The sequence below is a fragment of the Phodopus roborovskii genome, unplaced genomic scaffold, assembly GCF_943737965.1.
Source record: "Phodopus roborovskii unplaced genomic scaffold, PHOROB, whole genome shotgun sequence".
Classification (NCBI taxonomy): domain Eukaryota; kingdom Metazoa; phylum Chordata; class Mammalia; order Rodentia; family Cricetidae; genus Phodopus; species Phodopus roborovskii.
Window position 1 is genome coordinate 6,289,908 of NW_026126636.1, and position 11,976 is coordinate 6,301,883.

Consider the following 11,976-nt stretch of genomic DNA (forward strand, 5'->3'; position numbering starts at 1 on the left):
AGAGGAAGGAGGGGGAACTGGAATTGTAATCTAAAAAAGAAAGAAAGGAAAAAATGACCCCCGTGGGCTCATGTATTTGAACGTTTAGCTATCAAGGCCTGGCACTATTTGAAAGGATTAGAAGGATTAAGAGGGTGTGGCCTTGCTGAAGAAAGTGTGTCACTGGGGTAGGCTTTGATGTTTCAGAATGGAGCTCTCAGCTACTGCTCCGGGACCTTCCTGCATACCACCAAGCTCCCCACCATGATGACAATGAATTAGATTTTTGAAACTGTAGTCAAGCTTCCCATTAAATGCTTTCTCTCTAATAGTTGCCTCGGTCATGGTATCTCTTCACAGCAATAGAACAATGACTAAGACAGCCTCTGTTGTTTTTTTACTCTTTGCTCTTTAGCTCTTTGGGGGAGGGCCCACCACCCAGCTCCCAAATAAATCACACAGAGGCTTATGTAATCAGAGATTTCTCTCCTACCACCCAGTTCTTCTAATAACCATTCGGAGACTTAATGTTACTTTCAAATGTTTGTTTGATGGCTCAGGCTTATTATTAGATAGCTCTTACATTTAAATTAATCCATATTTCTTATCTCTGCTTTGCCACATAATTCGAGGCTTGTTACCTCAGTTTCTACATGACTTGCTTCCTCTCCTGTATCTCTGCTTGGATTTCCTGCCTGGCTCTATCCTGCCTTGCCATAGACCAAAACAGCTGTATTTATCAACTGATGAGAGCAACATAGTCACAGCGGACAGAAAGACATCCCACAGCAGGCTTATTCGCTTATGAATGCCCAGCCTTAGCTTGGCTTGTTTCTAGCCAAGTTTCTTCAATTATTCCATCTACCTCTTGCCTCTGGCTTTTACCTTTCTCTATTTCTACATACCTTTTCTTTCCTTCTTACTCCGTGGCTTGCTGCGTAGTTGGGTGGCTGCCCCCCGAAGTCCTCCTTCTCTGGCTCCTAGATCTCCTCCCAGATTCCTTGTCCTCTTTTATTCTGCCAGCCCCACCTATCCTCTCTCCTGACTTGCTATTGGCCACTCAACTCTTTATTAGACCAATCAGGTGTTTTAGACAGGCACAGTAACACAGCTTCACAGAGTTAAACAAACGCAACATAAAGGAATGCGACACATCTTGGCATCATTAAACAAATATTCTGCCACACAAACAAATGTAACACATCTTCAAATAACATTCTACAACAAGCCTCCTTGGACAACTACTCATAGGGAGTGGTTCATCCCCAGTCCTGGAATTGGGGCTCCTAGATGTTCCTTCCCAAGCCTGCAAGTTGCGTTTACTTGAACCATTTACCTTGTGTCTCCCAACACTATGGGGTCCTTTTATAAACTTGTAAAACATTCAGGTTTGGAATTCTATAACAAACCCTTTACCAGAGTGTGGGCAGGATCTCTGAAGGGCCACCCTCATCCTTTTCCACTTCCACTGCTGGTGTTCAGCAGTAAGAGGATGCTAAAGCTACAACAGAACAGGCTGGAGATGTGGTTCAGTGGCTGGAAACACTAGTCGCTCTTCCGGAGGACCCTGGTTCAATTCCCAGCACCCACACAATGGTTTACAACCATCTGTAACTCCAGTTCTGGGGTATCTGACCTCTGAGTGTAATGCATGTGCCTGATATACAGACATACATACAGGCAAAACACACATACACATGAAATAAAAAGCAATACATTTCTTTAAGAATCATCCCAGGAAGCAGTGATGAATCTGGGGCGATGATGTTATTTGTGAACGTATACATAGGTTTTTGTTTTAAGATACAGTAGCTGGACATGGTGGCACATGCCTTTAATCCCAGCTCCTGGGAGACAGAGGAAAGACGACCTCATGAGTTCAAGATCAGCATTGTTTACATAGGGAGCTCCAGGACAGCCAGGGCTATGTAGAGAGACCCAATCTCAGAGAGAGAGAGGAGAGGAGAGAGAGAGAGAGAGAGAGAGAGAGAGAGAGAGAGAAACAAAAAACAAACAAAGGATGGAGAGGTTGCTCAGTGGTTAGGAGCACTGGCTGCTCTTACAGAGGACCAGGTTAGAGTCTCAAAAACCCGTATGGAGGTTCACAACTATCTGCAGGTGCACACACATTCATAAGTATGTGAACAAAGCACTCATGCACAAAAATAAAATAAACAAATGAAAAAGTTCTTGGCCAGGTCTGGAAAGATGAGCTCAGTGTTTCAGAGAATTTGTTGCTCTCTCAGAGGACCCAAGTTCAGTTCCCAGCACCCATCAAGCAGCTCAAAACTCCCTTAAACTCCAGCTCCCAGAGATACAACCCCTGGATCCTCCAAGGGCACCCCATGCTCTCCACACACACATATGCACACATACACTCATGCACACTCATACACACATACACACTCATACATACAACATACACACATGCACACTCATGCACACATACACACTCATACACACACACTCATGCACACATACACACTCATGCACACATACACACTCATACACACACACTCATGCACACTTACACACATACACATATACATACACACTCATGCACACCTGCACACACATCCATACATACTCACATACATATCAAATGCCTATAATCCCAGGATTTGAGAATCAGGATGACTGCTGAACCTCTAAGTATGTGTTGGTCTCTTAGCAAGACCCAGCCTGGGCTACATAGAAGACCCTGTCTCAGATGAGGAGGAGGAAGGCAGGAAGGGAAGAAGGAGTAGGGGGTAGGAAGATGGATGAAAGTTGGATATAAAGAGGGCTAAGTAGATAGATGTTAGGTGTTTTTCTTTGTGAGAGTGTGCATGTGTGTAATTTATTTATGATGTTAGGTGTTTGGTGTATGGAAAGAATGACAGCTGGGAGGCGATTGCTGGATTGGATGAATGATTAGATGGATGATGAACAGCTGGGTAGATGAAGCTAGGTGGACAGATTGGCAATGAATGCTGGATGTTCAGAAAGTTAAAGAGGTATGTGGATGGATGGATGGATGGATGGATAGATGGATGGATGGATGGATGGATGGATGGATGGATGGATGGATGGTTGGGTGGGTGGATGGTTGGGTGGGTGGATAAGTGGGTGGATGGATGGATTTACAGTTGGCCTCTTGAGTGGAGAGAATGCTGGAAGTTCAAGTGGTGTCCTACTTTTATCTCTGCAGCTATAATAAAACACCCTGACAAAAGCAACTCAGGAGGAAAAGGCTTTTCAGCTCGAAGCTCCAAGTTGTGGGAAAGTGGAGACAGGAACTTCATCTTGAGGCAGCTGGTCAGATCCATTGTCAAGAGAGAAGATGAAAGCTTACTTGTGCTCTAGAGCAGTGCAGGATCCCTGCTACCCCCTGTAGTAGGCTGTCTTCCTTACAAAATTAACATATTCAAATTAATCCCCACAGACACTTCCACAGGCCAGCCTGACTTAGACAAACCCTTGTTGAGACTCTCTTTGCAGGTGATTGTAGATGTGTAAGGGTAACAATGAAAAGCATCACATGCTAGGTGGGGTAGCACAAGCCTCTCATCACAGCACTCAGAGGCAGATAGATGCTTTTGAGTTCGAGGCCAGCCTGATCTAAGTAGTGAGTTCCACGTTGAAGTTACAAAGTGAGAGTTTAAAAATATTGTAAAAACTAAACACCACAGATGCGTAAGTGGGTAGACAGATGGAATGATGGGAAGGCAGACCAATTCCTAGTTCTGAAGTTTGTAGGCTATGTAACCTGTCTTTCTCCCTCCTTCCCTCTCTCCATCCTTTTCCCCCTCCTTCCCCTTCTCTCTTCCCTTTCTCCTTCCCACCCGCCTTTTCTCTTCTTCTCTCTTTTCTTAGATATACTTTTAGTCTTAGCTAAGGCTAGCCTCCATGTGACTGTAATCCTACAGCCTTAGCCTCCTAAGTGCGGTGATTGTAGGACATTCTACTCAGCAAAAAAAAAATTTTGGAGACAGGGTCTCATTGTATAGTCCTACACTATGTATCACAGGCTAGCCTTGAAGCCCCACTCCAAATCTGCCAAGTGCTGGAGCTATAAGCATGTGTTAGTACCCCTAGCTTGGCAATTTTCCTTCTCTCCCTCCCTCCCTCCCTCCCTTCCCCTCCCCTCCCTTCATTTCTGTGCCAGGGTCTCGTAGCACAGGCTAGCCTCTCGCATACTATAGCACTAAGGATGATCATGAACTCCCTACCTTCACTTCCCAGGGGGTGATTAGAAACATGCCTCGCCACACTCAGCTTTTCGTTTACCTTTCCCATCCCACCGCCACACACGGCCTGTCCCTTCGTCTGTTATGCATGAATGATAGCAGTGGTTCCTAATCTTGGAGTTTGGTGTGAGGAGTGACTGGACTGACACAAATATAGAGCTTGGCGCATACTCCTGTCGTAGTGGAAGGGCAGATGGGTAGGTGTGTGTGTAGAACAGGGCAGGATGAAAGCCAGGACCACACACCCTCACACAGAGATCCCTTAGACATTTTATTAGGGCCTTAGGTGGAACTAGGGGGTCTTTCCTCTTCCCCAGGAGGAGCTCAAATCTGAACATAGGACAAGGTGATGTCACCTTTGATCTCCAGCATGTCTATCCTCTGGAATGCTTGGAATCGATGTGAGTAGTCGAAAAGGTGCTGGCCGTTGGCAAACACCTTGAACCGATCGGTTCCGCAGCGGATTGACAGCTGTGGGAGAGGGGAGAGGTAAGGCCCTGCAGGACCCGGATCTGGGGGTGGTGGGGAGAGGGACCCCCAGACTCACATCAAAGAACTGCCCAGGGCCAAATGGATTGTAGACAACCTTCCTCTCCTCGGAGCCCCAGGAACCATTCAGAAAGCTGTTGCGAACCACACCCTCACCCATTCGGGGGTTGATGTGGAGAGGTATTTCACCTGATGACCCCACCTTGAAGTTGATGATAAAGCTAAGGAAAAATAAGGTGTCAAGTGGGGTCTAGCCCGAGTCGTGAGGAGGGCTGGGGTCTTGATCTCTGTGTCTGAGGGGGCGGGGGAAGCCCGGGTGCTTACTTCTTGGCTGTGGGAAGTATATAGCCCTTGACTATGATGGTTCTTCGGGCTACAAGCCCCCCTTGTAAGGTTCCCACGTATGGCACAGGCTGTGGAAAAAGAACACAGGGATCCACCCAGTCTTGTGGTACAAGGCCACATTTCACAGAATGGCAGAATTGGCCCCAACCATGTTTCTTCCTGAACAATTTACTCCTCCCCCCCCACCCCAAAACCCTCAGTCCACCCTTTCGGGGCTCCCCACATTCCCTGCTTGCTCCCCAGAGAGCAGCTGGCCCCTGGAACACCATACCGGATTGAAGGCTGGGGGTCCTGACATGACCTACAAAGGAGATCGGGATCTCATATATAATATTTGACAAATACTTCTTCCAACACGTCTCCATCCCAAATTATCCACATCCCTGCACATTCCCACCACGCCCGTCCCACTTACGGGCAGGCTGTTCATCTGTGGAGGGTTGTATCCAGGACCCTACAGCGTGGGACAGTCAGGAGTAAGAGTGGTGAGGGATGTAGGATCCTTTGACTGCCCCTAAATCTCTCTCCATCAATCCTCCACCTCTGGGGGAGACTGTCCACCCCGCAGCAGATACTTACAGGTTGAGCCGGAAAACCCATAGTTCCCTGTGGGCACAGAGAAGAAAGGAGGTCATAGTTAGCACCCCTAATTCTGGGCTGGAAAGTGTTGAGGATTATACCTTAGGTCAGCCCCTCCGGGATTTAGGGTCTACCAAAGCATCAGTGGCTCTAGTCAACACCTGGTCAATTCCATTCTTTGTCCCTGCTTCCACAATCTTGTATTAAGTCGCTTCTGTCCTAGGCCCCTCTTCCAACCCTTGCAACCCCCTACTGAGAACTAATCGAGAAAGTGGAATTCTGGAAGCAAATGGGGCCCTCAGTACTTCTTTTCAGGCCTTTTCCAGCCATCAACCCTAGAGCAAGCCGGGATCCTGGGAGTCAGCCCTCTACTGCGCTTGCCCACATCTCTTCCGGTCTCCGCGGCTCCGCCTCTCGCAGAGCCACAGTGCTGAACAGGTGGTTTGTTCCGTCCAGAAGGCCTTCCCGCCCCCATAACTCTCTTTCTCATTGTTTTGTTTTTCAAGACAGGGTTTCTCTGTGTAGCCCTGGCTGTCTTGGAACTAGATATGTAGACCAGGCTGGCCTCGAACTCAGAAATTCACCTGCATCTGCTTCCTGAGTGCTGGGGTTAAAGGCGTGCACCAGCACTACTCAATTTTTTTTTTAATGTGCATTTGTGTTTTGCATGCATGTATACAGGTGTTAGGTTGTAGAGTTAAAGGCAATGCCATATGGGTGCTGGGAGTTGAACCTGGATCCTTCAGAAGAGCAGTCAGTGCCCTTAACCACTGAGCCATCTCTCCAGCCCCTCAACTTTTTTTTTAATTAATTAATTTATTTTTTAAAGACAGTTTCACTGTATATCCCGGCTGACCTGGAACTCACTATATAGAATAGGCTGGCCTTGAACTCACAGAGATCCACCAAATGCTAGGATTAAAGGTGTGCACCACCACCAACCTGAGGTGCTATAAGTATTCTTTACTGCTTTCTCTCCAGCCCCCAGGCTGACTGTTACTTTCAGGCTTTTGTTAGCTAATTGTTGGTATTGAGAAAGGAACTCAGGAACTCATCCCACAAACTAAGCTAGCTTACTCTAGCTGAGCCACACCCCAGCCCCTCACTGGGGGATCCTAGGCCAGGGCTCTACTATTGAGCAAGCTTCAACTTGAGAGTTTTGGCCATGGCATGCTACTCTATCTCAGTGGGTGTGTGTTGGAGGCTTCTCATAGGCTGTGTACCTGGGTGTGGAGCTTCTAGGACACTAGGCCCCACGTTTGTTTGGCATTCAGATCTAGCTCTGTTGGCCAATTTCCAAGGTTATTGCACCAAATTACACTCTGTACAACCATATGGTAGCTGTGCTAGCTTCTTTCTCCACGGAATTTGTTCCGTCACAACCCTGATGGGTGTGCAGGGGCGGCTCACTGTGGCTGTGTTTGCTGGGTGACTAATGTGTTCAGCAGCCTGCCCTGAATTTGTACACTAGTCCTAACCTCTGTATCTGCCTCACATTCTGACTCGGTTCACACACATCTTCTTCCTTCTGGAAGCCTTTCTTGTCTAAGTCAGACTCTTCCATTAGATGCTCAGAGTGCCTTGTTATAACCCCGCCCCCCACTGCCTGAGCCTCCTTAGCTGGATCCTGACCCCTCCCTCTTCCTGAATCCCCCCCCCCTCATGATCTTGACCATGGAGGTCATGCTTGTGGGTCCCTTGTCTATCCTCCTGATCACCAAGGAGTCCCTAAGTTCCCACAGTGATGGATGTGAGAATGGGTCCAGGAGTCCAATGAAAAGAAATCCTTACCGGATATGGGGCTGGGGCAGCCTGGCCTCCAAGGAAGTTGATTGACTGAAGCTCCAGGTCTCCATCCACATGCAGATGGTTGACCATCTGTACCGGCAGCCGGTGCCCATATTCATAGAAGGGCTCTCCATTTACCACCACCTGCAGGGCACAAAGCCAGTGCCAGACATCAGCACCGTGACACAAGGGACGGTGGGATTGTGTTTATTTACTTAGTGTGTATGCATGCGCATGTGTGTTCACGTGTGTGCACGTTTATATGGAGGTCAGCTGTGAGTGTTGTACTTCAGAGCCATTCATCTGCCTTGGTTTTTGAAACAGGGTTTCTCACCACACCTGGTAGTTCTCAACTAGTCTAGGCTGCTTCTCTGCCTCCCTGGAGCTGGGATTGTAAGCATGGCCCACCACCCTGCTCCATATGTGGGTGGTGGGGATAGAACTCAGGAACTCGGACTTGCATAGGCAGCACTTTACTGACTGAGCCATTTCCCAGGCGCCAAGGGATCCCTCTCCCCCCAAACCCCACCAAGAGACAGGGTTTCTCTGTGTAGCCCTGGCTGTCCTGAGACTCACTGAAGACCAGGCTGGCCTCGAACTCACAGAGATCCTCCTACCTCTGCCTTCTGAGTGGGTGCTGGGATTAAAGGTGTGTGATCTTAAATTAAAACTAGCAGTGGTGGCCCAGGCCTTTGATCCCAGCACTCGCGAGACAGGGGCAGGTGGATCTCTGTGTGATCAAGGCTGGCTGGCCTGTGCTATATAACTAGTTCTAGGAAAGCCAGGCCTGTATAGAGAGAGACCGTCTCAAAAACAAAAAAGAAACAAAAACAAAAAACCCTGAAAAAGTAGAAGGCTGGGAGTGTGGCTGAGTTATAAAGAAACCACTTTGCGGCAGGCCACGCACGGTGTGTACAAGGCTTTAATTCCCTCAGCAGGGTAGACAGCAGGGAGGACAAGAGTAAAAGATTGCAGGGAGTGGGAAGAGCTACAGAGGGGGGCAGGGCTGCAGGGAGAGGGCTGCAGGGAAGGGAGAGGGCTGCAGAGAGTGGGGAAGACTACAGGAAGCGGAGAAGGCTGCAGGGAGGGGGAAGGGCTGCAGGGAGGTGGGGCTGCAGGGAGGGGCTGCATGCAGGGAGAGCTGCAGGGATGGAGGGAGGGCTGCAGGGATGAGCTGCATGCAGAGAGGGATATAGGGGAGGAGCAGCGGGGAGGGGCAGAGCTGCAGGGAGGGGGGCTGTGGGGAGGGGGCTGTGGGGGAGGGGGCACAGCTGCGGGGAGGGCAGAGCTGGGGGGAGGGGGGCAGAGCTGCAGGGAGGGCAGAGCTGGGGGGAGGGGGCAGAGCTGCGGGGGAGGGGGCAGAGCTGGGGGGAGGGGGCAGAGCTGCGGGGAGGGGGCAGAGCTGGGGGGAGGGGGCAGAGCTGGGGGGAGGGGGCAGAGCTGCGGGGAGGGGGCAGAGCTGCGGGGAGGGGGCAGAGCTGGGGGGAGGGGGGCAGAGCTGGGGGGAGGGGGGCTGCAGGGAGGGGGCAGAGCTGCGGGGGGAGGGGGCAGAGCTGGGGGGAGGGGGCAGAGCTGGGGGAGGGGGGCAGAGCTGCGGGGGAGGAGGCAGAGCTGTGGGGGAGGAGGCAGAGCTGCGGGGAGGGGGCAGAGCTGGGGGGAGGGGGCAGAGCTGGGGGGAGGGGGCTGTGGGGAGGGGGCAGAGCTGTGAGGAGGGGGCAGAGCTGCGGGGAGGGGGCAGAGCTGTGAGGAGGGGGCAGAGCTGGGGGGAGGGGGCAGAGCTGTGAGGAGGGGGCAGAGCTGGGGGGAGGGGGCAGAGCTGCGGGGAGGGGCCCAGACCTTGTAGTGCTCCGGCATGACCATGAACACCAGCTCGAAGTGTCTGCCCTTGTGGAAAGGCATGCTCTTCTTCCTCTCCTCGTTGCCCCATTGCCCACCCTGCTTCGTGTTGAAGACCACCTTGTCCCAGCCATCAAAGCGGGGGTTGAAGTGGAAAGCGATGTCTGTCTCCTCATCCTGTCCCACAGTGAAGTCCACACGGAACCTGTGGCACATGAAGGGCTAGTTCGTGCCTTCCTGCCAGGGCGTGGGGCCACCCTGCCTGGGCCCTGACACCACTGACTCAGGCTCAGGAGGGACCCTGAGTCCCGATCCGGCAGGGTCCGGGGCCACCTCTCCTCTCTCATCTCCCCCGAGTCTCCTCGGTGATCATGGGAATCACTCTGTCTTTCTTTCATCTTTTTTTTTTCTTTTGGGGGACTGGTGGGGGGATGATGGAGGTCAGGGCTCACTCTAACTTGTGATCCTCCTGCCTCAGCCTCCAGAGTGCTGGGACCACTGGCGGGCACCACCTGAGGGCAAGGATCGTGGTCCCCATCCAGACTCTGCTCTCGGTGGCTATTTGGAAGGAGGGAACAGCAAATAAAGATACAAGAACTGGGGGGGGGGGGCAGGAGGGACATGTTAACTGGTGCTTACTATGCAAGCGCGAGAAAGCCATGGGAAAGCTGGGCCTCGTGCTAACCTGCCAGCCTAACCAACACGCTCTGGGGCCCAGTGAGAGATTCTGTCTCAAAGAACACGGTGGCCAAACCTTTAATCCCAGGGAAGCAGAGGCAGGCAAATCTTAGTGAGTTAGAGGCCTGTCTGACCTACCTAGTGAGTTCTAGGCTAGACCAGTGTCTCAGAAACAAAAGAAAACAAAACAAAATGTCACTGAAGTTGACCTCTGGCCTCCCCATGCTTACACACACACACACACACACACACACACACACACACACACACGCACACACTGATGTCACACAGTGGCTGTGTCCCCATCCCGAGAGGTGGGGGCGGTGGCTTTGAGCTTGTGATCTGAATTCATTCTCTCAAATCTGTCACTTCGGGATATTGCCCCGCCCCGCCCCGCGGCCACCTCTCTTGGTGACCCCTTCCTGACCTCCATTGCTTCCTTCCCTCTTCTGCCTCCTACCCTGGGGTCTCCCTGTTCACTTCTGCCCCCATAGGCCATTAGCAGCCAGAGGGACCCTGTGAACAGCAGAGTCCCCGTTAGGGACAGGAGAAAGCCCCTCCCTGGGGTGAGCAGGGGTGGGGTGGGGTGGTCTCACCGTCTCATGTTCTCTTTGGCTATCCCTTGGATGTAAATGGACATTCCGACACTGAGGCCACCTGGGATGGGTCTCTTGTAGGGCAGAGTCTGTAGAAGGGGCCAGTTGAAGGGCCTCAGAGGCTGTCTGCCTCACACAGCCCTTCCCCCACACCCCAAAGACACCCCCCCCCCCAGTCCCTTAAGCCCGGGAGATGAAACTAGAGTGAGGAGCTGGAGATGTGGCTTGCCCAGCATAACAAAAGGGGCAAAAGGTTTGGGGATGCGGGCTCAGGTGGGCGTCTCACCGGGTTGTAGGTGGGCTGGTACCCCGGCGCTGGGACAAAGGCCATCTTGAGGGTCTGAGCTGATAGCTTGTCCTGGGAGAAGTGAGGGAGTGTGGAATGGCGGCAGGCTGCAGTGGCCTTATACTAGAGGGAGTGGCCATCAGGGAAGAGTTCATGAAGCCTCTCTAGTGGGGATCTCTAGGGCACACCCTCGTCTGCCATTCTGGCAGGGATGCTGACCTCCAACGTCCCCCACAAAGAGGAAGTATTCCTGGACTTCGACCTTGCCTGACTTTATCAGAGTCGTAAAGCCCTGCCTTGAGGACTGTTAGCAGAGGGAGGGTAAGGTCAGGTGGGCAGGGCAGGGGCTGGGCCACTGGAATATCTGGACAGGTGGCCAGTAGAAGCAAGCCAGAATGAGAGAGGAATACTATGTACCTCCTGGCCTTGCACTCTGTAAGACAGAGCCATAGAACACACCAAGCCGGGGCCCTGGGTGCTGGGGCCCACCCTTGTCCCTTCCCGGCTATCCAGAGCTGGTACCTCACTCTCAGTCTGCCCATTATAACGTGGGGAAATAATATCCACCTCGGAATGAACAGCAGTGATTGTACTGGGGACCCCAACACGTGGAAGGTGGAGGCAGGAGGATTACTGCAAGCTTGAGGTTGGCTTAGTTGGTAGAATGCTTGCCTGGCCTGCAAGAAACCCTGGGGTTCACATCAAGCACTACATAAACAGAGCTGTGAAGGGCGCCAGGGTCCAGCAGCCATGACCAGGATGTTCCAGGGAGATCAAGGTCATCCTCTATTACACAGTGAATTCAAGGCTGGGCTGGGCTACATGAGATCCTGTCCCATACAAATGAAAACCCAGCAACAAAGCCAAGTGTGATGGCTGCAATCCCAGTACTCGGGAAGCAGAGGCAGAATTACTTGCAAGCTCAGGGCAGCCTGGTTTACAGAGCAAGATTCACCTTAAACAACAATCTGAAGCCAGGCATTGGTGGCGCACGCCTTTAATCCCAGTGCTCAGGAGGCAGAGGCAGAGGCAGGTGGATCTCTGTGAGTTCGAGGCTAGCCTGGTCTACAGAGCGAGTTCCAGGACAGGTTCCAAAGCCACAGAGAAACCCTGTCTTGAAAAAAAAAAGAAAAAAATTATAAATTAAAAAAAAATATGGGCGTGGTAGCAT

General features: G+C 51.6%; 1 protein-coding gene across 1 annotated transcript; it reads right to left on the reverse strand.

Annotated features, from left to right (window-relative positions):
* Nucleotides 1-4,492: 4,492 nt before the first annotated feature.
* LOC127238835 (galectin-4) lies at nt 4,493-10,954 on the reverse strand. Its single transcript, XM_051207585.1, has 9 exons — nt 10,806-10,954; nt 10,520-10,608; nt 9,246-9,450; nt 7,413-7,553; nt 5,458-5,496; nt 5,314-5,343; nt 5,022-5,110; nt 4,756-4,918; nt 4,493-4,679 (listed from the first exon to the last, which is right to left on the reverse strand). The coding sequence occupies exons 1-9, from the start codon at nt 10,848-10,850 to the stop codon at nt 4,533-4,535; spliced, it is 948 nt and encodes a 315-aa protein (XP_051063542.1). The 5' UTR covers nt 10,851-10,954; the 3' UTR covers nt 4,493-4,532.
* Nucleotides 10,955-11,976: the final 1,022 nt, after the last annotated feature.